Source organism: Rhamphochromis longiceps, linkage group LG11 (genome assembly GCF_057381845.1).
Source record: "Rhamphochromis longiceps isolate RC_006_pf linkage group LG11, R_longiceps_female_GT1.1, whole genome shotgun sequence".
Taxonomy (NCBI): domain Eukaryota; kingdom Metazoa; phylum Chordata; class Actinopteri; order Cichliformes; family Cichlidae; genus Rhamphochromis; species Rhamphochromis longiceps.
The window spans coordinates 14174490-14199627 of record NC_140567.1 but is presented as its reverse complement, the minus strand read 5'-3'; the positions used below and the strand labels follow the sequence as shown (position 1 = coordinate 14199627).

Below are 25138 nucleotides of genomic sequence, written 5' to 3'. Positions count from 1 at the left end.
TTGACTTGTTATTAATTTTGGCTTCATTTGAAGCCACCTGGTTATTCCAGTCACTTCTCTCCAATCACAGATTCCATTCTGGAGGGAACAGCTGCAGGAGCCAAAGACAAACATAAGGCTTACGTACTCTTGTTTTATTTGGACAAAGTAGAGTATAGAACTGTTGGTAACATTTCCATTTAATGACGCTGGTTAGAAACTTTATTTGCTCTCTTTCTAAAACGCAAGCATGCCTAAGGGGTGCATGCTTCTGTGGGGAGAAAGCATTCATTTAACCAAATAGTGTTACCTTGACCATACGACACAATAATGACAACAACAACAACAAAAACAAATATGTGTTGAACAAGAAAGCTACACACTCAACATGCAGACAATTAACCAGCCCAGTGAGCCTTGTTGGAGCTCCACCTTGTGCCTTTTGTCTCCGCGCTCTGCTATTTCCTCCGAGGCAAGGTTTTCTGCCTGTCTATGCATAACTACTGCCCCCCTATGGTCAAAGCCGTTCACTCACTTGTTTTACTGCACTGCAGCAGGCCCACACTCAGTGTAGAATAAAACAGGTCTAATTAGATCCTAAACCTTTCTTCTTTCTGAAAGATAAGACTTTAATCAATACAGCTTCAAGATTTCCTGTTTAAAAGCACCTTCTGCTCACTCGTGTACTTATTGCTTGCACATTTCAGTGTTTGTGCTCTACTGTGCTCTATGTGCAGAAGACACAGGAAAGTCTTTTTTTCATTAATTCATTTACAGGAAGTTACTCTCTGATAGGTTTTGTAGTATATTATTGTGCTTACTATGCACTTTACATACTTCATGAGACCACAAGGAATTTGCCACTTGTAGAATTGTAGTTCTTTTTCGGTTTTTCTAAGATACTCCAAGTTGTCTAGTGAACTAACAAACATTTTAACCATTGAGCTAATCCTTGTTGTTATTTTCGTTTGATGAATATTGAATATTTATGAAACAAAAAAAAAGAATATTTACTTTTGATTGATCAGTTCAAGCAAAACTTGATTTGTGACATAATGTATCACAACTTAATATATACATTAACATGTCTGATGTCTGGGGATTAAAGTGGGATAAGGCATGTGGGGGAACCCCAAGTTGAAGTGCAGCAGGGGAAAAGAATTATATAGAAATAAGTCACATAACGTGTTCAGTGAGCTCCAGTAGGTTTTTCATCGTGTACAGACTCTGATCTGTGCTGCGACTGCTCGGAAGCTTCCTGTTTTTTGTGGATTGAGTGACCTGAATTCAACAAGATATCAGATGTTACACAAACTATGTGACTAATTTCCCAACTCTAGACAGAATAGAGCATAAAAGGCAGAAATCAGCGAGTGAATCTGCATCAGCATCATCACTTTAAATTTAATTTGCTAAGTTTGTAGCCTAACATTAACCATGAACATCACAGCTGTCCTGCGAGTTCAGCATTGTGCATCACTGTAAACTTCATCACAATGCTGCAGACCAACCAGTTCAGCCTGAACCATCATGTACTAAAGTGCTTGTTTACTTAGTTTTACAAAAACATCAGAAATACATCATGTTTAGGTCCAATATCTGATTTAAGAACTCTAATAATGAACTAGAACTTTACGAGTAAAGTTCTAGTTTCTAGTTTATAAAATTTTACTTGCTCAGCAGGCCTTAAGTTTGAAAATAATCTCTCACCTTCCTTGCCTGTACTGCCTTCTTACATGTTTCCGCATCTCTCTGTGCAACACATTAACTTTTTTCTCTCTCTCTCTGGAGTCCTTCATTGGAGAACTCATCACATTAACTCATCTGCCTGCCCACCCCCCGTGACTCTGTTCGCAGGCGTAAAACAGACTAGTGGCCATCATCCAAGGAGCCTTCCTGGGTAAACCAGTAATCAACCTCCCTCACGTCAAATTTTAGCCATTAAAGTGGTCTTCCGGTTCGCTTTAGGTCCTACTGACAAGACTTGTCAGTGCCCCCTCTTTCACCCCCTGCAACCCCCAACCATCAGCCCAGCAACCCATCATAACCCATCACCAGTTCAAGCCCTGGCTCCGACAGTCTCGGTCGTTGTGTCCTTGGGCAAGACACTTCACCCGTTGCCTACTGGTGGTGGTCAGAGGGCCCAGTGGCGTCAGTGTCCGGCAGCCTCGCCTCTGTCAGTGCGCCCCAGGGCAGCTATGGCTACAATGTAGCTTGCCATCACCAGTGTGTGAATGTGTGTGTGAATGGGTGGATGACTGACTGTGGTGTAAGCACTTTGGGGTCCATAGGGACTGAGTAAAGCGCTATACAAATACAGGCCATTTATCATATAGTATCATCAACACAAAGCAGTTATAATCAATATGTCCTGAAACACATTTCGCACAGTTTTACTCTACTCACCTTAAACTATAAGTTATTTATTTCCTTCCAATCTACACCACTTCTTTTTTTTTACTGGACACGACAATATAACGACAATTAAAACCATAAAAAAGAATCTTACTCAGCACTGGTGTAAACTTTTAAAAAACCCTAACACAGAGAAAAAAAAGTCTTTCTTGAGTCAATCAGATGAGAAGAGACAATGGCGTGTTTGTTTATAGTATTGTTTCATAGATGGGTGTCCTTGCTGGATTCCGGGAAAGGAACAAAACTTCCTCTGCTACAGTCGCAGTCTCAGTGAAAGCAGACAGGCTCTCGGCGTGAGTGCATCATGGAGAGACCTGTTGCCGTGTCGGTGCGCAGGAGTCCCTCACTACCAGATTACAACACCTCAACCTCCACCTTGGCTTTTGACCAGCATTTCACTACAACTCTCAAAGGAATTCTCCTCCAGGCTGAGATAGTAAGTGTGACTTTTGAGTTTATGATCCTTTATCCTTGTACATTATCAGCACTGCTAAAATCAAGCTAATGACCAGAAGCAAGTGATTATTCATTCAGGAATCCTTGTCAGGAAGGGCGGTAATTTGGATGTTAACAATAGACATCAATAGAAATATAAAGCAACTTACAGTTATGGTAAAAGTTTACATTAATAGCTGTGAAACACACAGGCAGCTAGAGAAGAGACAGCTTAATAAGTGGTTGTTTTAAGACTCGAAATATACAGACAGGTCTTGAATTATGCTTTAATAATGATTGTTTTTCTAGAAGTTTTTCTATTTACACATTTTAAAGAAAAGTTATATTTCCCTTGAATGTTTTATGTTTCTATGAAAATCGGAAGTTGACCAAAAAACTCCAAGCAAATCAACTCTTCCTCCTTTTTCTCCCTCTTTGTCCCTCTTCCTTTCTAAATCAGCTGAAGGAAAAAGTCAGGATAGCCTTACTCTAAATACAGTCTGGCTGTCTGCCATTCAGAGGCTGGGCACGCCAGAGCTAAAATAATCTGATTTCAAACCATTGCAGTTAGGTTGTTAAGAAAAACCTAACAACTTTCTGGTTGGGTTTATGTTTGCAGATTTAAGAAACTGTTCCGTGACCATACAGATTGGCATATTAGTTGCAATTTTAGATCTAATGCTTGCAGATAAAACTTGAAAATTAAACCATAGGAACTCCTCTTTAACTTCAAATCCTAACCTTTGGCTGAGTGCAGCAGGTGCACTGAACCATTTCAGTAACACAACAGGTTATTTTGTTAAGTTCCCGAGCACTAAATGATTTGATTTCAAAGGAAACCAAAACAGCTCACAGTCATGCTTCACACCAGAAAACAGTTTCTTCCTGTGATATGAAACATCCAGCAAGAATCTTTTGTCGTGGAGGGGAAGGGTGGGGATTGGAATAGTGTTGGGAGGAAGGAGATTTAGTCACTCACAACCACAGCACTCACCCACTCACTGAGATGGAGAATTAAAGCGATTAAAGTGACATGAAATACAGTTAGAGTTATGCGGTTTAATCATTTTTGACTTTAAAAAAGCTGAAAGTCTACACATCTTCAATCCACTGTGTGCTGTAACGAGGCAAAACTACAAACGTCATCTTTGGCCAACGAATTATCAGTCCAACCACATGCAATTTCTGGAGACATATCTATATCATACATGAATTCAAAAGATACAGAGAGATTAGAGCTTCAGCCAGTATTGACTCTGTCTGCTCTCCTCCCCTCTCTTCTAGATATGTGGCATGTTAGTGTGGATTCTGGTTGGGGGTACAGACTATTTTCATCTGCCTGCTCTCTGCTGGGTGATGTTTCTTTCCATCTTGTTCTGGATTCTAACAGTTAGCCTGTTTATAATTTACCTCACTGGAGTCCACAACAGGATACCACAGGTCCCCTGGACCACACTGGTAACTCACAGACACATGCAAATACTGCACAAACAAGCTGCTTTACTCTTTTTGTTAAAAACTATTTTTCCAGGATTTTGCAAATAGTTTTTAAAACCTGTAATTCTCTGTCTTTGTCTCTATCAGTCACTGTGCATTAATTGCATTGCTACTGCACTATATCTTGTGACAGCAGTAGTAGATGCTCTCTCCGTCAACCAGGACGTCAGGGGGCGACACAACTATAACTGCTGGGCAGCATCAGCGGTAAGAGCACCTACTATTTTTTAAAGACAAAAAAGAAAGAAAGAATAGCAGAAAGCTATAAATGCAGCATTTCTACAAACACAGCGACTGAGCTACCATGGAGATTATTGGTCTGAAGTCTTGTTTTGTTTTGATAAGACAAAATATACTTTTATATCTCAAATGTTAGAGCTAGATCAGTAAGCATAACTTAAATAAAGTAAATTAAATTAATAAAATATGACAAAATAAGTAAAAAATAGAATAAAACGTGTGTAAAAAGTCAGATATGATACAGTACAATGCATTATTAAGTCGCTTTAAAGATGGCAACTGATTGTAAGTGGTCGCATGCCTGAGCCGAGTCGTCCCAGCAACCATTTCAAAGGCACCAAAATTACAAGTTCATTACACACAACCGCTGTTTTCCCCAGTGTGACTGTAGCATAACTCCAATTTTAATCTGTACGTAACTTGGTGCTCAGCACTGAAACTGATAAGAAAGCTTGACCTGAAATTTTCTTAGTATTTCTCCACCAGAACTTTATATTCCTAAAATGGAAAGATTTTAAGTTTATATGTATGTGGGAACTTAAATGCTAAGGACAACATAATGGGTTGTACTGTAGACTGTTTCTGGGTGCTGTAAATGGAAGTGAAAAAATGTATATATAAAATAAAAATGTATATATATATATATACATAAATACAAATATTATGTCCAAATCTAACTTCAGCCTATTTTTGTGTCTGTTTTGTTTCCCCCTTTTTTTCTCATCTCCTTGTTCACCTCTCAGTTCTTTGCATTTCTGACCACACTTTGTTATGCAGGAAGCAGTTATCTGAGCTACCGTACATGGAAAACCACAGAAGAAGAGCAGTAGCGTCATTGCCTCTCATCTTATTGCAACATCCTTCTTTTTCTCTGTCAACACAAACGTTTGTGACTTCTGTGACCAAATTCTAACGAAGTAAAGTTCAGTAGAAAAATGAAAAACCTGCTGTGACGGAGCAGCCACTTGTTTTCAGCATGTTTAACCTTGTTTGTGTGATGCAGCTGTGCAACCAGTGGTCTACATACAAGCAGTTTGAGAAGATAAAGCAGTGAAGGACGTAACATAAAAACCATGTGTACACATGTGTACAATGTGCGTTTGTTCTAATATCCAAAATGCTTTTTATTTTGTGTATTGATTTTTCTCTTGATTGCCACCAATTTCCAAAAAGATCAAGTCAAAAACGTGCTGCTCACAAAACACTGAACATTATACAACTTTATCCTTCAACCATAAAGCATAAATAAAAATAGTAAAATCATTTGTATAAGCTTTGTGTGATTTTGATTAAAAGTGCAAAATGTCACAGCTTCTTCACTGCTGCAAACGTGCAATTTTTTTTTCACTGATGTCTTTTCATTTAATACCAAAAACCCCCACCTGTCATTAGCACATATTATATATTTAAACTTGGAAACAAACTAAACTCATCTTACATAATGACTGTTCTGTTTGTTCACAGGAAAACAGTAAACTGCAGACCCAATTTCCAAAAAAAAGAAAAAAGTGTAATACAGTGCACCCACTTTGCTATTTTCTTAAGAGATTTTTTGTTCGATGTTTAATCAGTTCAGTTTTATTTATATAGCAACAAATCACAAAAAGATTAATCAGTGTTTCTGTCTTTTATTAATAACTTCATCTGTATTGCTGCCTTAATAAATGAACAACACTCCCCAGTGAGCTCCCAGGGATCGTAATCCCATTACCACTGAGTCGTCTGCTCAGCAGTCTGAGCTCTGCATCAGGGTGGGGCGGGTAGAAGTTAAAGGAGCCCTGCACTGCAGGACCAAAGGTCAGCACATGATGATGAACATTAGCATTGCACATGTCAACAAAGAGGAAGTGTAACCAGTAAATGTACCAGACCTGAGTGGGCTGGCTGACGATCAGAGAGCGCCCTCTGGAGGTCCCAAATATCACCTGATAGATGTAGTTGTTATCAATTTTCCAGAGATCTAAAATGTAGGCAAATAACTAATTTAAAACAGATTAATGATATAGATGATGATGATGCAAGTAGAGTAGAATACAAAGTAATTAAGTTAAAAACTATACCCCACAAAAAAATAAAAATCTGTAAATAAATATCACATTAAAGTAGGTTAAATGATTAAAGAACATTTCACATGGTTATAACGTGAAGCTAATATTTTAGCATCAAATGTCTCTGACCTGATCAACGGCCTCCCCATCAAACAGTTCCAGCTCTTGTGGGGTGCCATAGATGCGACCGACCACGTTGGCCCAACTGTTATGGTAGCGGAGCGGAGCTGTGACGCATACGTTACAGAAGAGGAAGAAAGCGCTTTTTCATTTTGACTCTGTTTGAACTACAAGTTTCTTTGGTCTGTCCATTCCCCATATTCTCCCTAAATATATTTTAATTTATTAACAATAACCTGCAAGAATGCAACAGTATTGTATGTATAGTGTGTATGCAAACAAATCACTAACAAATATGACAATTTTACAGTTTCAAAAACGTAGGTATGGCCTCAAAATAGAAATGTCATGTTTTGTGCAAGCCACAAACTAATATTTAAGATCATATAAACAAGAATGACCGTCCTGTTTGTAATACAAATAGGAGCTCATGGCTGTCACACAGTGGCAGGTTGTTAATCACGAAATGCCTTTTGCTAGTCCTATACAGGGCTCTTTTCTTAAAAGTAATGCAGGATGCTACTCATTTACTCCAAGGATAAACTACTACTTATTACAGTACTTTCACGTTTCTCTGTAAAATGACCTGAAACGCATTGTCCCATTTTTACCAGTAAACAATATAAACCTGTAGGCTGCAGTCTCACACATCAATCCAAATCCCTATCCTTATGAGGACACACATATGATTTTCTCTTAGTACTTAAGTATAAACAAAAAGCTGAAAACAGAAAGCAAAGATGAAAACCAGCACAAAGAAACAAAGCGATCCCCACAGTGATTCTGCTTTAGGGACATGAACAGGTCAAATCAGAGGCAGCAGCCTGACTGTTCATCTGTTTATTATCTTTTGAAGTTCAGGGTCTGGCTGCTGGGTTGGGGTCAGCATTCACTCAGCTTTAACATCACTCTGGGTTCTTGGCTAGTTTAATGTTAGCATGCTGTCTGTGTTAGCAATAACATTAATGTGGAAAGTGTAATTCCTGCTTAAGGAATTCAGGGCAAATCTCATCCAACCCTCAGGCACTGCCACCAAGGTTGTTTAATTTCCTCAGTGGCCTCATCTGCAGTAACGAGGGATCATTTCCAGACTCTGTTTCCTCTACAGGAGGTGTGTCAATGAGACTGAGGAGATTCTTGAATAACACAGATGACAGTCAGAACCCATTCCTGACCCAAAGGCACAAAGAGACAACTGTCTCATCCACCAGGCAACACCCAGACATATAGGCAGTGAGCCAAGACAATCTCTGAATCTTTTTCAAATATGCATGAAAGAGTAAAGTCAGTCACACTGTCATGACCTGACACTGAACAGAGGAAGACAGAGGACTTAAATACACAGAAGGGTAATTAGTGTGTGAAGTGTGAACACCTGGGGAGACACAGCTGACACAAATGAACATGACGCCACAGGGGGGAATAAAATGAAACAAACTGAACATGGAAACACTAGACTCTTCAAAATAAAACAGAAAACATGGAGACACATAGACATGACAACACAAGCTTGACAATTAGAACATGAAACCGGGGGATAGACTAACGCACAGGCATACCTGAAAGTAAAACACTGAGGATAAGACAGACTACGCGGAGGACAAGAAAAGACTTAAAATTACAGAGTTATAGATGAAACCAAAACTATAATGAAACTCAACTAAATCCTAATGAATAATAACAACACAAGAACTAAACATATTTCCTATGTAACATAAGGAATCAAAAATATAAAATAAACTCAAATTGCTGGGTCACAAACAGCCCCTGATCCACACAGTGATAGTAGTGAAATCACCCTGTATTTGAAGACAAGCAGAAACACATGTTCTCAGTCTTGTATCAGAGGTCGAAGGATTGCTCACTACCAGAGATGGGCATTAACGCGTTACAACTAACACATTACTGTAATCCGATTACTTTTTTCACATAAAGTAAGGGTTTTCTATCACAAAAAAAGTCATTAGATTACTGTTACTTTCCCGTAAGCACGCTAAACCGCGATTTTGTTTGTCAGAGTGGCTCATCAAGAATGGATAATATGGAGTGCAGGAGAGAGTACGACCAAACAGCGTTTAAAGCTTGAAAGTACTGACATTACTTTGAGTCTGATTCCATAAAAAGTGACAAAAACATTAGCGCCCGCTGTACTCTCTGCATGGGAATAAAACTGCTTTCTACAGCGATAAATTAAGCAATAAAGGAACTAATTACTTTTGAAAACAAGTAATCAATAAAGTAACAGGATTCGTTTTTGGAGAAGTTTGCATCTTCAAAGTTTGACAGGAGCTTACACTATGCACTTTTCTTGACTTTACTGAAGCTCCCAAAAAAGTAATTATCATATTACTATAAAACTGTAAAAAAGCATAAACATATTGCAAACATCATTACTGACAATACTGTTACTCCACTTGGCACAGACCAAATGCTTTGACTTGAATACAAAAGGAAACAGATTTACTCCACACTTAAACATCAGTTATTTTGGCTGCAGTTACATTTGATCAGATCTAAAAAATATCACTCTTAAAAAGATTTAAAACACAGTTACTCAGTTTACTCACGGACAGATCACACCACGTGATCTGCCATGGGTGACTACAACTGACTGCCAGAAGGTGGCGCCGTGGTTCACAAAACCTCACAAACATTTAAACGCTCTCAGACTGAGAGCAAAACACATATATGAGTGTGACTTTACTGTACGACACAATAGTTGATATACTTTGACATTATACTTTTTCCTATGCATATAGTGTCGGGAATGAAATGAAGGAGATGAGTGAAATGACAATTTTCGAGACAATAATAAAATGAAAGTGGCACTGACAAAGATACGTAAGGCAGAAAGCTGGAGGTGGTAGAGTTAAAGATGCTATGATTTTTGTTAAGCGTGGACACAAGAGACTCTGCCAGAGGAAATGCTAATTACTCATGCATGTAATACACATACTGTATACATCCTCTGGCCACTTTATTCGTTGCACTTAATAATGTGTTGCACCGCCTTTTGCCTTCAGAACTGCCTCAATTCTTCATGGCAGAGGTTCAGCGAAGTTCTGGAAACATTCCTCAGAGATTTTGCTCCATATTGACATGATGGCATCACGTCCTTGCTGCAGATTTCTCAGCTGCTCGTCCGAATGGATGCAAGTTTTTTTTTTTTTTTGTCATGTGAATCACTTATCTCCCCAGTAGATGCCCTCATTGAGCTTCTAAACAGAATATTTGCAGCTTAGCACATATCTTCATACATCGATGAGCCGTGTATAATGGTACACAGTAAGGTACAGCTTTAGCCTGAATTTGTTAAATTGTCTGAGCTAATTCAGCTTTGCTTTTGCTATTGTTGCTCATTAGATGCTGATGTCCCACTGCAGAGGACTTATTTGTATCTCATGTGTGCTGAATTTGTATAAACTACAAAAGCAAAGCTGTTTCTTTATGGAATATTTAAATTCCCTAAGTGACCTTGTTGTTTTGTGACAGGAAGTGACCTGATTTGTGGCTCCTACGGTTATACTGGCAATCTTTACTTTGAATATAACTTCTGAGAATCATGAATGTTACATGCACACTCAGCTTCCAAAGTTTAGCAAAAAATCTCTAAATCCTAGATGTCATCTTATGCATTTTCCTTACTGCTCCTTGGTCATAATGCTACGAGCCCTGGTTCCAGTAATGCTTAGATTTAAGCGTGATCCTTTTCAGTGTGGTCTTGTTGTTCTCTGCGAGCGCTGAGCATATTAATTCAGAAAACAAAAGCCTGGGAAGCTGTCCATGTGGCTTATTTACTGAAAAGCTGCAGAAAACCGGGGCTACGTCCACATTCCCTAAGCCTCTGTAGCAGGAAGGGCACTCACTCTTTTTGAAAATGTTTTGCACATTTTTGTTGAAAGTCAGCTAACCCTCAATGTGAATGTTAAAGCCATAACTGCATTTTAGCCTTGTTGCATTTATCTATAAAAGTGCTCACTGACAACACAACACTGTTCCCTTCACAGTCCTGCTCATATTTAACAAGTTTTGTCTGCAGGCAAACAAATCAGATAAAATTGTGTAGCACTATTCCCTCCAAGAGATTTATCCGGTTGGGTGTGGGATTAAACCTTATCTCACAAACCATATCACCAATTTTTCATTAGCCCTTTAATTCCTATAGTATCCTAGGAATGAAGGATACAGTTTTTGTGAGTTTTTGAGACATCGACATCATCAGTTTCTCTCCCCTGATAAACCTAAATACATTTTTAAAACAATGTCAGACAAATACAGCAAATGCAATACAAGTTAAAACTCGTATATGGAAATTAAAATGTAATTAATATTTAAACAAATTTGTCAGGTGGTTCAATAAACTCTCCATTTGCAAAAGACTAGAACTTTCTGGCAATTACTTCAAATTTCAGGCTTTAAGGGATTAATAAGCTCAGACCTCTGGCTCTGCCTCACCTTCTCCTCTGTGATGTGGCTGGCCTACACGTGGGACTAAATATTCATGCTAACAAGGAGTAAGAAAGCAAGCGCTGACCTATGACCTGTCCTAAGTATATGTTATTAGACTGGATCTGGAATTGAAAAACACAGATCCAAAGGAGCTACTGTGTTGGTGTGTAAGTGACTCTCAGCCATGACTGAGCGAGAAATCAGTACTTAAGTGTTGGTCGAAATACACGTCCTGTTGTAGCATAGTCACTGACTGAAACTGTGACTGAATCCAACCATAATCAAACAAACCTTGTACCAAGAAATAAATATTTAAAATAGATAATTGCCATTACAGGGCAATTGTGGCTCAAGAGTTGGCAGTTTATCTTGTAATCGGAAGGTTGCCGGTTCGAGCCCCACCTCGGACAGTCTCGGTCGTTGTGTCCTTGGGCAAGACACTTCACCTACCGCCTACTGGTGATGGCCAGAGGGGCCGATGGCGTGATATGGCAGCCTCGCTTCTGTCAGTCTGCCCCAGGGCAGCTGTGGCTACAACTGTAGCTGCCTCCACCAGTGTGTGAATGAATAGTGGAATTGTAAAGCGCTTTGAGGGTCTTGAAAAGTGCTATATAAATTACTTTGACTTTGACTATTATTGTTACTTTGTGTATTTCATGTAAAAAAACAGCACTTTTGTCAATCATAAAAAAATGGTCTGAACATGTTTTTGTGCTGTGGCTAAGAAAACCATCTAACATGAAATAGTTTTATAATATACAACATCATATTTCACTAAGATCTTCAACACTTCACTGTCCCAGTCCTGCATCCTGCCGTGCCTAAAGTCAGCCACAATTGTCCCACTGCCAAAGCGTACTAACATTAGCAGCCTCAACGACTACCGACCAGTTGTTCTAACACCTGTTATAATGAAGTGCTTCGAGAAACTGGTCCGACGTCACATCATGTCCTGCCTGCCACCCACACTCTACCTGCTCCAGTTTGCATACAGAGCTAACAGATCAACTGAAGATGCCATTGCTACAACGCTCCACGCCACCATCTCTCACCTGGAAGTGCAGGGCCGTTACGCCAGACTGCTCTTTGTTGACTTTAGTTCTGCTTTCAATACGATACGCCCGGACAGACTAACAGTTAAACTGCTGGAAATCGGACTTCCTTCTACCACCTGCCGCTGGATCAGAGACTTCCTCTCAGACCGTGTACAAAGAGTTAGAGTGGGGCCTCATCTTTCCTCAGCCTTAACACCGTCTCTCCACAAGGCTGTGTACTGAGTCCCCTACTGTACACCCTGTACACACATGACTGTGTTAGACGACAACTCAGTCATCAAGTTTGCAGATGATACCACCGTGGTGGGGCTCATCTCTGGGGGAGATGAGACGGCGTACAGAGCTGAAGTTCAGTGGCTGTCAGATTGGTGTGTAGATAACAACCTGAACCACAATACCACCAAGACAAAAGAACTGGTAGTTGACTTCAAAAGAAGGAAGTCTGAGCTGCAGCCCGTCAGCATCAACGCGGAGTGTGTGGAAAGGGTCTCCAGTTTCAAGTTTCTGGGTGTGCACATAGACACAGACCTCCAATGGAGCTCTAACATCTCTGCGGTTTTAAAGAAGGCCCAACAGCGTCTCCACTTTCTGAGAATCCTCAGAAAAATGGACCTGAAGAAGGAGCTGCTGACCGTCTTCTACCGCTGCTCCATTGAAAGTGTGCTGACATATTGCATTGGTGTGTGGTTCTCCAGCTGCACCACAGCACACAGAAATGCACTCCAGAGGGTCATCAATATGGCCCAAAAGATCATTGGACATCCTCTTCCCTCCCTGAAGATGACAGCACTCGCTGTACAGGTCCTTCATTTATAACAAGGTGTATTTATAACAAGGTGCAATAACAATTAATGTGCAATAATAACAGAGTGCAATTCAAATACACTTACCCTTCTTTTTTATTACTAAGTTAATATACTGTGTTGTGTTGTTTGTGTTGCGTTGTGATGTGTCATGTCGTGTCGTGTTGTGTTATATGTAGTGCCGACGTAGGACAGTTTTCCAATTTTATTGTACTATGTATGACTGTGCAATGACAATAAAGAGTTATCTCTATCTCTTATCTCTATATTATAGTACATAGAATCTACAGACATTGAATCAAAGAATCTATTTTATCAAGTAAGTGATGATTCTTTTAAACATATATTTTAAAGCCATCTCTCCATTTGTTAGTTTATGCTAATTTGATTGCAGACACATTTTAGATCCGTCTTGACCTTTTCAAACAACAGTGTTACTGCTCCCAGCACCACTGCTTCTCAGATAGGTGCCAGTACTTTACCAAATCCATTGATAAACCCAAAATGTGGAGCTTAGTTATGAAACAGCATCTCTCCTTGTGTTCACTTTGTAATAATCTTAGTTGGTTTCTGGGTAAGTAGGCCCTGTTCTTAGCAGTGAGCAGAGATTTCAGAATTGCTTCCTAATTGTTTAACTGTTATTAAAAATATACCTCCTCTGTGTATATATCTAAAATAATGAAATGCATAAAACTGTTTCATAAAACTTCTATATAGGAGATTTTAGTCAAACAACAAACTTATTTAAGATAAATGTAAACAATAGCATTGTCTTATGAACAGCACATCCTATTTTAAAGAAAAAATTCAGGGAATATTATTTTTAGAGTTATTTAGGATAATAATTTTTCCCAGACAGGAAATTATACAACAGCTTTCAGAGGCTGGGAACTTCCAGTGGCCTGAAAAATAATCCTCGTTCAGCAAGAATTTACTGGGAATAGATGTGCCCCTGAAGCAACTTCACAGCGGATGGTGACCAGTATTTGCCAGTAGTTTCAGTCTCACATATGTTTGAAAGGAATACCAACAAAACAGTTTTATTAGATGCTGGATTCAACATGCATATTTCATTCTTGCTTAAAATTTTTGAGGTGTATCTTTTCACTTTTCTGGCAAAACATATTGATTTGCAGGCATGCATCTGGATGGACACATCATACTTCTGGAAAGGCACTGTGCAGTACTGGAACTTAAGCAAGGATGATGCAAAAGTGAACTTTTACAATGCAAGAGGACTTTCTCAGCTGGTTTTTTTCTACTCTACATAATGACACACTTTTCCTCTGATAAGCTTTTGTGAGTTTAAACTGAGTGCAATCACTGCAGCTACTGTATGTGAACTGCATGCAGTGATAGTGGAGCAGAATGAACTGCAGGATAGTGAAGCACTGGCTTCTGACCTCGAGTGTGATACGGGGGATGTGTGTCCCCCACACAAAGGAGAATAAATTTCCAAAGTTTGTTCAGCTCTGAGTCAGCGTTACAGTAGGTCACTGACCCACACAAATTCCAGACCACATAATCCTACGAAATACACCTTTAAACTTTGATATTAAATCTATAGTATGTTTTCAATATTTAAACAAATTAAAAACACAATTGCCCTGCTTATTAAACTTTTATATTTAAGAGGATGATTCTGTAGTTCTAGTTTCATATTACTGCTTTACTGGGGAAATGACTAAACAAGTACGCTCTTTACATATTCATGCTGCACTTTATTCCTGCTGCATTAATGTATCTGGCCTTATGTGACATTGAAGATTACCTAACTCACTTAACAATGTAAACTGATGCAGCATTTTTCCACTGGGTCATTTACTTGTAGAAAGACGTGTGTAGCTTTTATGGCTGTCTGTGGAAGACTGTACTGTGACAGCAAAAATTGACAGGGAGCACAGAGGTGGCCTTGGATTCTGCTAAGTAAAGTACAATCTGGTCTAAAGTGCAAAAAATGTTCACTCTGCTAAGTAAGTATTGGTTTTGGCAGGCCACCAGAACCTGTTAGCCAGAATGTAGGAAAAGAGCCAACCTTTGAAATGAACTCTAGCAGACTGTAGCACAGGCAGCACATAGCAATGCAATTCAATTCAATTCAATTCAATTCAATTCAATTCATCATCAACAACAACAGTTGCTTCTGTGATTATTTGCAATTAATTTCTAACGACATACAAAATGAAAAGTGCTGTGAGTGTGCATCCATAATGTTTCTGCACATTCATACAGGCATTATGCACATAATGGAGGAGACGATCACGTGTCACGAAATAAGCCACACGACAATACCAAACAATTTAGAACAAAGGGTGCAACATCACAAGATGACATCAAAGTCCAATAAAGTAATGCAATAAAGTCATGATTGCCAATAAATTTATATATCAATAAAGACGTAGTTTGACAACTATTAGAATAGTCTGGGGTTTTTCCAACCCTGCTGCTCAGACAGAAACCACCCTCACTGATATCTCAGTTGTTTTGTTGTATAAGCATGGTATATATGAGAAAAATAGCATTTCTTTTTTATAACACATGTCATCTAATGTTTGTTTTGATATTTTAAAAAGTAAAATTACTGCAAAACAATTCACTTGAATTTTAGACAGGAAATACGCAAGAAATGACGCATATTTTATCTCCTTTCTTTTTTTTAACCACAAACATTTCCCAGACATTGACGCCCCAACTGCAGAGGAAGTCTCACTTTGGTTTATTGTGCACAGTCGCTGTAGACCGTAGCCTTTTTTAACCTCTGTGCCCCTTAGAGTGGTTTTGCATGTAGGTCAGTGAAAGCTGTACTCATAGAAACATCACTGATTAACCTTGAGTTGGAACACCTAGACCCATTACACTTTCATCAGCCTTAAATCTGTCCTTTATCGCCTGTTACGTCAGAGTGTCATTAAATGCAGTTAAAATTAAAATGTCTCAGCTACTTAAAAGTGCTGAACAAGCACTTTTCCTTGGAGTAGGTTAAGGGGTTGTATGAGATGAAATATTGATGTCTTACAGTCACATAGGTTTATACGGTAAAGGTATGGACTGTATATGTATATGCTGACGTTGTAGCTTCTGACAGAAACACACAACGAACACACTGACTAACAGTCTATGAACTAGTACAAACCAGTTTTTGTAAACTATCAGATTTGCTGCAGGAGAACAAAAGAAACAAAAGCATGATTGCGTTAATCTGGTTATGTGTACTCAAAGTTCCCAGCAAGAAGATTTTGAGGAAAGGAAAATCAAAAACTCAAAAACAAAAAGGAAACCAGCTACGGACTGAACAAGATAAAATGATGTAAACCCTAAAACATGTATAATGTAGTTAAACTGTAGGTAACCTGATCATTCATAGACTTATAGACAAGATTGGATTAAAATCTTTAAAATTATTACAATTGTAATAAAAATGTACAATCTATAGTCTAGTAGGACAACCAAACCGAAATCAGACACTTTCACCAAAACTGTGCGGAAACTGTCACTACGCTTTCCACAATGAACTCACTTACACACACACACACTGTGGGTTTACCTGCTTGTTCACCCACACACAAACCACTGCTGTATCAGTTTTGTAATAAAATGACAAATCAATTATGTGCCGAAATTTCCCCGCAACCTACACATGAATCAGGATGTCTCTACACTACACATGTCAGAGACAGATCCTGTATAAAACAGCACATGCATATGCTTCATGACCATGAAGCGTATCCTGACCCTTAAACTGATTTCTGAATCAAATCAATCCTCATGTACAGTTCAAACTATGGGCAGGACATTTTTCTTATATACATATGACCTGATTGAATATGATTTCAGCACAGACTCAAAACAAGTTTCTTCAGTTGCACGCATACAGAACTTTACTTTTTCTTTAGCAAGACTGAGTAAATTGTTTTTTACATATGAGGTTTAAGTAATGACAAACTGTCAAAACATATTTTTACATTCTGTATAACTGTTTTAGGAAATATCTCTACAGGATGACATCAAAATGAAATAATCTACTGAACCTGTTCAAATTTAATGCTTAACCGGGAACAACATTCAGTTTTGAGTCTAGCTTGTTCGCAACAATTAAGATGCGTTAGAGGTTACATGTCCAGCAAGGCCCGACAGTGATAACTGAATAAGCCTGAATGCGGCCTTCTTCTTCTTCACTGCCATTGTTGGTGTATTCAGATGGTTCATTGTGTAATAACAAGTGCTCACCAGCAGAAAAGCGTAACATTTACAGCACTGACACACTGTTGTGCATGTGAGTCCTGCATGTGAATACAAAAAACTATTAAGTATTAAAAAGTATTGCTCTATCTTGGGTGTGCTTTTTGCATTTTCTTAGCATTGCCCAATAGCTGCTGCTCTATTACCAAACCACAAACACTTTGTCTACCATTACAAAAAACACAATAATAACTATATTTAGTGATGACGTCATGGGAAAATGAAACTGCCAGCTTGTTGAACGTATCTGGATGCGTATCAGTGTATTTTGTGGGAAAGATTAAGTACACCACTGGTAGTAAACAACATCACCCCCTTATACGCATAACACAAACTGAAAACCGGTCCATGAAAATCGTCTCTGTGCAAGAGTGTTTAAGGGTTTTCGCTCAAAGTTTTAATGGGATTTTTGAAAAGGATTTCCTTTGATCTTTTTTGATACTATTTATTTGTAAATTTTCATCGTCCTGTTGAAAGGTCCAGTCCATCTTCATCTTTTAGTCAAGTTATCCTGAGCTCTCTGAATAGATTAATTGAATCGTTGAGTCAGTGACTGCACACTGACCATTTCCTCATCATGCTCTACAGTTAATATATGAGACCCATTTTATTGAAAGCTACCTTTGGTCTGGTGAATATATCTCCTTTTCACTCATCTGCACAGATAATTTGACTAAATTGGATTTTAATTTAGGGACGTCATGAGCTTTCCTCTATCACTTCTCATAAACAACAACCGGTGAACTAGTAAAACTGACTGTTCTGCATGAATACTTTTATTTTAGGTGAACTCATAAAGCGGCCTTTTAATATTTAGCCTATATGCACTTGAAATTCACTTCACATATCTCTATGCATACTGTACATTAATATAATAATGTACAGTATGCATAGTGCAATCTACGTGAAAAATCGTGCTCATTGTTTTTTTACACCCATCATCACTCTAATGCTGCTCGTGCTCGAAAAACCGGTCGGTCACGGTCAGCACGTGCCAGTGTTGTGCCACAAACTCCCGTCTGTCTCCTCCCGTCTTTGTACCTTCAAGACATTTCGCTGTGAAGGACTGTTTACGTCTCAGCGCTGTTGTGAATGCAAACGAGACATTTCCGGCGTTTCTTACTTCAAGTTAAAAGCTTTGAAATGGTGATCCAGCTTGATGCTTTTATTGTGAAGGAACTATCGGAGATGCACATAGGTGTGTTTATCGAACTTCAATAAGTTTTTCTTTTCTTTTGTCCTCAGCGCGGGTGAAAAACTCGGGCTGCACGTAACCGAAGCTGCTCACTGCAAAGGTCGGTGCTGGTAACCAGAACACGGAGGGCCCCCTCCCCCTCCACCGACTCATACAACTTTTTTGTCGCCTAGTCGTCGCCAAAAACCAAAAAAACATCTACAGCTTATACAAATTTAAATTACATACATACATTTAAATCCTACACTCCTCTTGCAGGATTGAGGAAATAGTTCGTACGTGCATGCGTGCATGGATGTTTTATGGTATTTGTGTTCTTGTGTGTGAGGCTGCGTGTGCATGTGTGTGATGTGGACTCAGTAGGATTTTTTTTGTGGTTTTTTGTATGTCTGGCTGGAGTCGTGCAGGGAACAGACAGGGTTGAAGAAGAGGTGGAGCAAGAAATGTTCTAGACAGTATTGCTAAGAGCAACGTGTTCTTTCATCTGAAAATCTTTTTAGGATCTCAGGATGGCCTGTGCACACGGACAGCTGTTTTCAACTGTGATGAACCCTGTCACTCCATTATCCCACTGTGCAAGACTAGTTTCTTGCACGTTAACTGCTGTAAACATGCACGTTTCAGTCAGCACAGGATAACTACATTTAAAGCACGATGTCAGCATCATCGGGAACATTATGAATCTCACATTAAAAATAAATCCAAGTAGGTCCTCTTTGAGTCGATTATAACAAGGAGGTAGGAGTGTTCCTGCAGGTGTGTGCACGCGTGTCAAGCTGACATTGCTGACTGAAGAATGCATCAGTTGTGTGTTTTTGACAATAAGTGCATGCATCTGTTTGTTTGCACGTGCATTTACTGTATATACTCATATCTGTCCGGGTAAATCTATGTTTATTGATCTGTTTACTAATCAATCCTGTCACTGTGTCACAGTGGACACTGTCTGAATTTTTATCTTTTTCGCTCTATTGGTTTTGTGTAAGAATATCAAGGCTGATTGCTGACCCCAGAATGTACCCATTGTAATCTTCTGACCTCTTCGGCTGAACATGAACAAACCTATGTCATTATTGCTGAAGAAAATTGTGGAAAAATCTGGTCAAGAAAGTGAAGTTATTTGGAAAGTACAAGCTCAACTCAGCTCTGAACAAATTGGATTACTGAATCAACAGCTCAGCGTGTTCAGATCATTTGGGGCCCTTGAAACATTTGTTTGTTAATCTAAATGGTCAGCACTGAAAACTCATCTTTTCTAAATGGTCAATACTACAGTTGAGGTCCTTTTTGTTAAGACTTTATAACAATCTTATAAGAAATGGGAAGGATAAGATAAAAAATCATAGGTGCAGGCAGATGTCATTGCAATCATCAAGTCATTCAATATAAAAATGTACTGAGGTAGCGTAAACCCAATAACTCTGTTCTAACTGGGTGTTTTCTACAGACCACCTTCCTTTATTGCCTCATCCTTCCTGATTTGATGCCAAGCCGTTGACCATTTCCCCTTTTATATTGTTCAAAGGAAACCTGAGCGAGCCAGCTGCAAGAAAGTCCTTGTCCACTGTCATAATCTTATATATAATTTCTTATATATAATATCTTATATATAATTTCACTGTTTTAGTGATGCATTTACACATAAGGAGCTTTTCAGTATCTGGTGTTAACTTTGCTATGCATGATTCATTTTAGTGTTCTGGATCATTTTGCACTAGTTCTTTAAAATCTTCATCTGCAAAGCTCTCATGAAGTGTAGCTGTAAGATGAATGTACTGGACTGAAAAGTGCAACAGTGGTGTCATTCACTACTCATCCACATCTTAGCTTTGACACAGAATTCAGCTGTGCTCCTGCTAACCTTAATGGTAGAGCTGCAGAGCAGGTCAAGCTAATGTATCACTAGCTTTGGCTTTCAGGCGCTGTTGTGTAATCCCTGCATGAATACGTGCAGCCCGTGTAAGCTGTGTGAAGAGGGAGTGGGAGGGTTAATGTTCACTGAAGCTTGATTCAGCAGTTGTCCTGCTCATATAAAAAGCGGGAATGGCAGAGACTCAAGTTCAAACGCTTCATCAGCGCTGAGAGTCCTGACTGCTTCTTTAAGAGATTTTTATCGGGACATTCATCTCCATTCAGCCATGGGAGTTGCATATAGCGTTGGAGAGTAAGTAGAACAAATCAGTATATCTATGAGCATTGTTATGCTGGGTGCTGGGTGATTATGGTGGTGCTAACTGCATTTGAATCAGACAAAGCTTTAGTTAGTTTCAGCTAATTCAAAGAAGTAAACGTGCCCTAAAACTGCAGAAACGTAAAAGATTTTGATTGCACGTCAGATTTCAAGTGCATGCAAAAAGAAACTGTCATGTGAAAATGTTGAAATGAGTGTTTTTTATGTTGGATGCGTACATTGTGACATACGTTGAACCAAAGGAAGCAGTCTTAGTCATTGAGTCACTGAGATTTCCTTTCAAGAGTTTGCTGGCTTGCAGCAAAGAGTCTGGCATGGTAAACCAGAGAGGGATGGAAGAGACTAGAGGGGATTTCTGAACTGTCAGTCATGTCTGATTGAAACTGTAGACAAAGCAGACTCCAACATGGACAGATGGAAATAGTGATTTCTCATTCCCACACATGTTCCAGGATTAACTCAAAGATGATAATTGCTCAAAAAGGTTAAAACAAGTATAACTGTTGCAGTTTATTTCCAGGTACATCTTAGATTGCAGAGGCTTTTTTTTTTTATAGTTGTTATTATATTGTAACTTCTATGGAAAATGGAGAAAATGTAGCCTGTGTTGTTATTCAGTATGAGTAACTCTTTAGTTTTCTGATATTGCCATGTCATTGTGCTTCTTAGCATTTTACTTGATCTCAGGAACCCTTTAAACTCTTTATCTAAGGTATAAGAAGTCAACCATCTACAGCTATATAAGTATACTGGTAACCTAAAAACCCCCTAAATTTTATAATTTTTTTTTACAGGGTTGACCACCTCTACACATTCTTTGCGCAGTGGTCACCAGAGGTCTGCCACAAAGGCGACAAGAACCAGTGGAAACCGCATTACGTCATCAAAGACAAAAATCAGAACCACATTCTGGTTGTGGAGAAGGACATCGCAGCGATCAATAAGATCCTCAGCAAGCCCATCAACACCGCCGCTAAAAAGTGGGAGGTAAGATATACACAAAAACATACATTATTATATCTCGAAGGTTAAGCACACACAGAACACTCCAAGAATCAGCTCTCTGATGCTCAGGTGTTCTTACGGTGCTTAAAAATGTTTTTAAACCACCTTTCATTAAAACAAAAAAACCCAAATACTTTTTAGTTTGAATATTCATGGATAGTTATACTTTAGCTCTAAAAAATATACATAATAATCATATTATGTATTATTCATTTGCACATACTGGTAGGTTAACAATTACAGAAACATAAAACATGATTTTGTTAATTACCAATACTGTTAATTTAGTGCGGCTGTGGCATAAACCTTATAATGAGTGGTGGCCTGACAAATTTGTTGGCAGTTATTGTTAAAAGTTAAAAGTGAGGCTGTGGGAATGCCCTCTGTCTATATATGGACATCCTGTTTCCTTCTACAAACCTAACCCAGATTTTGTTTTCCTGTTTAGTGAGAAAAGAAACTGTTCACTGTCAGAGTTGACCAATGTGCAAACGTCTGCTAAGATTTCCAACCAATAACACTTCAGACATTGAAAGGGAAAGTAACTCAGTGTATATAAAAGAGCTGCTGGATGGCAGTTTAGTTAGCAGACATGTGGTACAGCAGAAAGCAGCGCTTGACAGGGAAATCAGGAGCTATGAAGCACCTACCAGAAAATATTAAGGTGCTTTACATTGCCAGTGACTGTATGGAGCCTTATGTTGAGGTAAGATTACTCTGCTGAATGTATTCATGTTAGGAAGTGCAGTGAAGTTACTGTGGAGGTTCAAATGTTTTTCTGTCACCATACTTTGCTGCTTTGTTGTCATCCAGTAGTTCAGTTATTGTGGTACTTGTGCTCAGTTTTAAATAAATCAAAACTTTTTAATATGCAAGGCCCCTAAACTTTTCTCGAGTAACAAAAATGCGACAGCAGTGAGTATTACTGTGACAGTAAGCAGGGAGCGAATTTGTTTGATGACAATGAATATATCTTTGCAATTTTCTGCTTGCCTCACAGATCATCACTGTGAAAGACTCCAAACGCCGCCAGAGTCTGTGCAGCTCAGACGACTCTGAGGCAGAAGAACTCAGTTACCACGATGTTCTCCCTGTCCTCAGCGACCACAGCCTTCTGCTAGATGACCACCACCTGGAAAAAGTTAGTAAAACTAACCTTCACATTAAACTAGCTGGACATTTGGTGCAGATCACAATCATCAGAGGTTTTTCTCTGAAGGTATTGAGAAAATTATTATTAGTCTGTCAGGACATAATCTGATGAGCAACTCTTTGTCAAACAGCTTGCTGCTCAAATGCCAGCAAGGACCCAGGGTTATCAATGGCAGCTGGTCTACAGCACAGCCATCCATGGGAGCAGCCTGAAGACTCTGTACAGGAACATGGCTGAGGTGGACAGCCCTGTGCTGCTGGTGGTCAAAGACATGCACAAAAAGGTTTGTATCCTGCTCTTTAGTCTCCAGCACTTTTCTGTACCAAGAAAATGAGACGGATTCCTCCATTACCAGCATCTCCTTTAACAAACTGGTGTCTTGGTGTATTTTCAGGTGTTTGGGGCTTTTTCTTCAGATCCATTCAGAGTCAGTAAATACTGCTACGGTACTGGAGAAACCTTCTTGTTCAGCTTCAATCCCGACTTCCAGGTAAGAGTTGAACTTTTATTAATGTTTTGACTCTAGTCTATTTACAGGATGATTTTTCATGAAATTATTTCACTTATTGTAGAAATCTGCACAGAGTTTAAGATGTTTTTATGTCTTTGTTATCTAGGTATACAAGTGGAGTGGGGTGAACTCGTACTTTGTGAGTGGAAACTGGGATTCATTGCAGCTCGGTGGAGGAGGGTAAGTTATACAGTTATTTATTTATTTTCCTATCAGTGAGTTTTCAAAGATCTGATATTAAAGTTCTATTGTTCTCTCTGTCTTTAGGAGTGGCTTTGCCCTGTGGCTGGATGCTGATCTGTACCGTGGTTCAAGCTTTTCCAGTCCAACTTTTCACAATGCACCTCTCTCCACAAATAAGGACTTTATTGTACAAGACCTGGAGGTCTGGACTGTGCAGAATTGACTGTGAACATCTAAAAAGCCGAGCTAAAAACAAAGCAGGACCTGTTGTTCTGTGTGGAGCTCCCAGACTTCAAGACGTGTGGGCCGTTTAGCCACTACTGTACGTATCCTGATGGAGCGTCTGCTGTCGTCTCTGCACATGGTTCAGAGTTCCTCTTGTACAGTTTGAAGCCTGCTGACGGGGCTCTCGGGCTTTCTGCCTGCTGGAGCTGTGCCTATTGAAGATGAGTGCCTCCCTGTAATTGTGTAGTTCAGGGTCATGCCACTTCAGCTGCAGCCTCTGTGCTAAGCCCAGTCAGTAACTGGCACCTGAAGCTCAAAGACCTCCTAGACTTTCTCTCTGATTAAAGAGAGCAGCATTGAATGAAAGGTTTGCAGCCGCTGTAATGAGATTCAAGATTTAAGAAAGAATCTATTTTTATTTTATTTTTACATGAATGCATATTTATAAAAAGATGATTTTAAAAGGATTTTTTACAGTTTGCATTTCTGTTGAAGTATCAATGTGTTGTCATATTAAATTAAGTATTTAATAGTAAATCACTGTAACACTGGTAGGACCAAAAACAGCTGATCTGGTTTTAACATTTTCCATGTAAGTGAGGACCAAAATAGGAGCGCTGAAAGTAATATAAGGACAACATTGCACTACAAAAGCTGATTGTCTGCTAGATGTGCTGCTTGAGGAAGAAGGGACCTTAAGTGAAAAATGTTCTGCTTTATGTAAATGAAGCAACCAGACTGTGAAAAACACTTTGAATAAAACGTCAAACACATGGATTTGACGTCAAATAGACAGATGTTTATCATCTGTGCATTTAAATACGCTGTTCAGGAAATGGCAAAAAATGGTACATGACCGTCAGGCAGTGCTGGCGCTGCCACTGTTTTCTTGTGAAATCACATTAAAAGTTTGTGTTTCCTGTTATACTCGAGTAGAGGTGTCATTTTTTACTATACGCACTTTCACCACATCACTGAGTTAGTTACTTGTTATGAGGAATACAAAGGGACTAAACCTTGTGTGTCATTTTTAGGTGATTTCCTTATTTTAATCGGAAGCTGAGCTTTCGTGCAAAATTATGAATGAATATAAACAAGGAAATATTTCCGATTGAAGAAGCCTAAATACACGTTTACATTTTAAATCAAACTGGTAGTCTCACAGACATGAAAACTTCAGATACTTAAAGCTTATCAATCCAAAACATTTTGTACAGTTTTGTAGTAAAATATATTTGTGGAAATTTTAGTCTCATTTCCAGCAACATCAAAATAGTTTTAAGCAACAGAGGACGAAAGAGATATTGTTGTTTGACTGTTGAAAAAAAGGTAAAATTCACACTTAGCTCAGAGGGAGGAACTGTTTTTCAGATCTGTGGGCCAAAGTGTGTATTA

At 38.9% G+C, this 25138-nt stretch overlaps 2 protein-coding genes across 3 annotated transcripts; both read left to right on the top strand.

The window, feature by feature from the left end:
• Positions 1-2619: 2619 nt before the first annotated feature.
• cmtm8b (CKLF-like MARVEL transmembrane domain containing 8b) lies at positions 2620-5768 on the top strand. Its single transcript, XM_085421726.1, has 4 exons — positions 2620-2830; positions 4114-4287; positions 4414-4533; positions 5310-5768. The coding sequence occupies exons 1-4, from the start codon at positions 2699-2701 to the stop codon at positions 5394-5396; spliced, it is 513 nt and encodes a 170-aa protein (XP_085277852.1). The 5' UTR covers positions 2620-2698; the 3' UTR covers positions 5397-5768.
• A 14784-nt stretch (positions 5769-20552) lies between these two features.
• On the top strand, positions 20553-24597 carry ncoa7a (nuclear receptor coactivator 7a). Of its 2 annotated transcripts, XM_085421724.1 has the most exons (7): positions 20553-20639; positions 21461-21653; positions 22672-22812; positions 22955-23107; positions 23219-23314; positions 23442-23515; positions 23603-24597. In XM_085421724.1, the coding sequence occupies exons 1-7, from the start codon at positions 20614-20616 to the stop codon at positions 23739-23741; spliced, it is 822 nt and encodes a 273-aa protein (XP_085277850.1). In that variant the 5' UTR covers positions 20553-20613; the 3' UTR covers positions 23742-24597. The 2 variants fall into 2 exon arrangements, with proteins under 2 accessions (XP_085277850.1, XP_085277851.1); XM_085421725.1 differs by lacking the exons at positions 20553-20639; positions 21461-21653 and adding an exon at positions 21729-22377.
• Positions 24598-25138: the final 541 nt, after the last annotated feature.

Excerpts from the sequence above, each read along its gene's own strand:
- ncoa7a (XM_085421724.1), top strand. The coding sequence starts at position 20,614 with ATGGGAGTTGCATATAGCGTTGGAGA. Across the intron at positions 20,640-21,460 it reads GTTGCATATAGCGTTGGAGA|GGTTGACCACCTCTACACAT; the intron begins GTAAGTAGAACA and ends TTTTTTTTACAG. Across the intron at positions 23,516-23,602 it reads TTGCAGCTCGGTGGAGGAGG|GAGTGGCTTTGCCCTGTGGC; the intron begins GTAAGTTATACA and ends CTCTGTCTTTAG.
- cmtm8b (XM_085421726.1), top strand. The coding sequence starts at position 2,699 with ATGGAGAGACCTGTTGCCGTGTCGGTGCGCAGGAGTCCCTCACTACCA. Across the intron at positions 4,288-4,413 it reads AGGTCCCCTGGACCACACTG|TCACTGTGCATTAATTGCAT; the intron begins GTAACTCACAGA and ends TGTCTCTATCAG. Across the intron at positions 4,534-5,309 it reads ACTGCTGGGCAGCATCAGCG|TTCTTTGCATTTCTGACCAC; the intron begins GTAAGAGCACCT and ends TTCACCTCTCAG.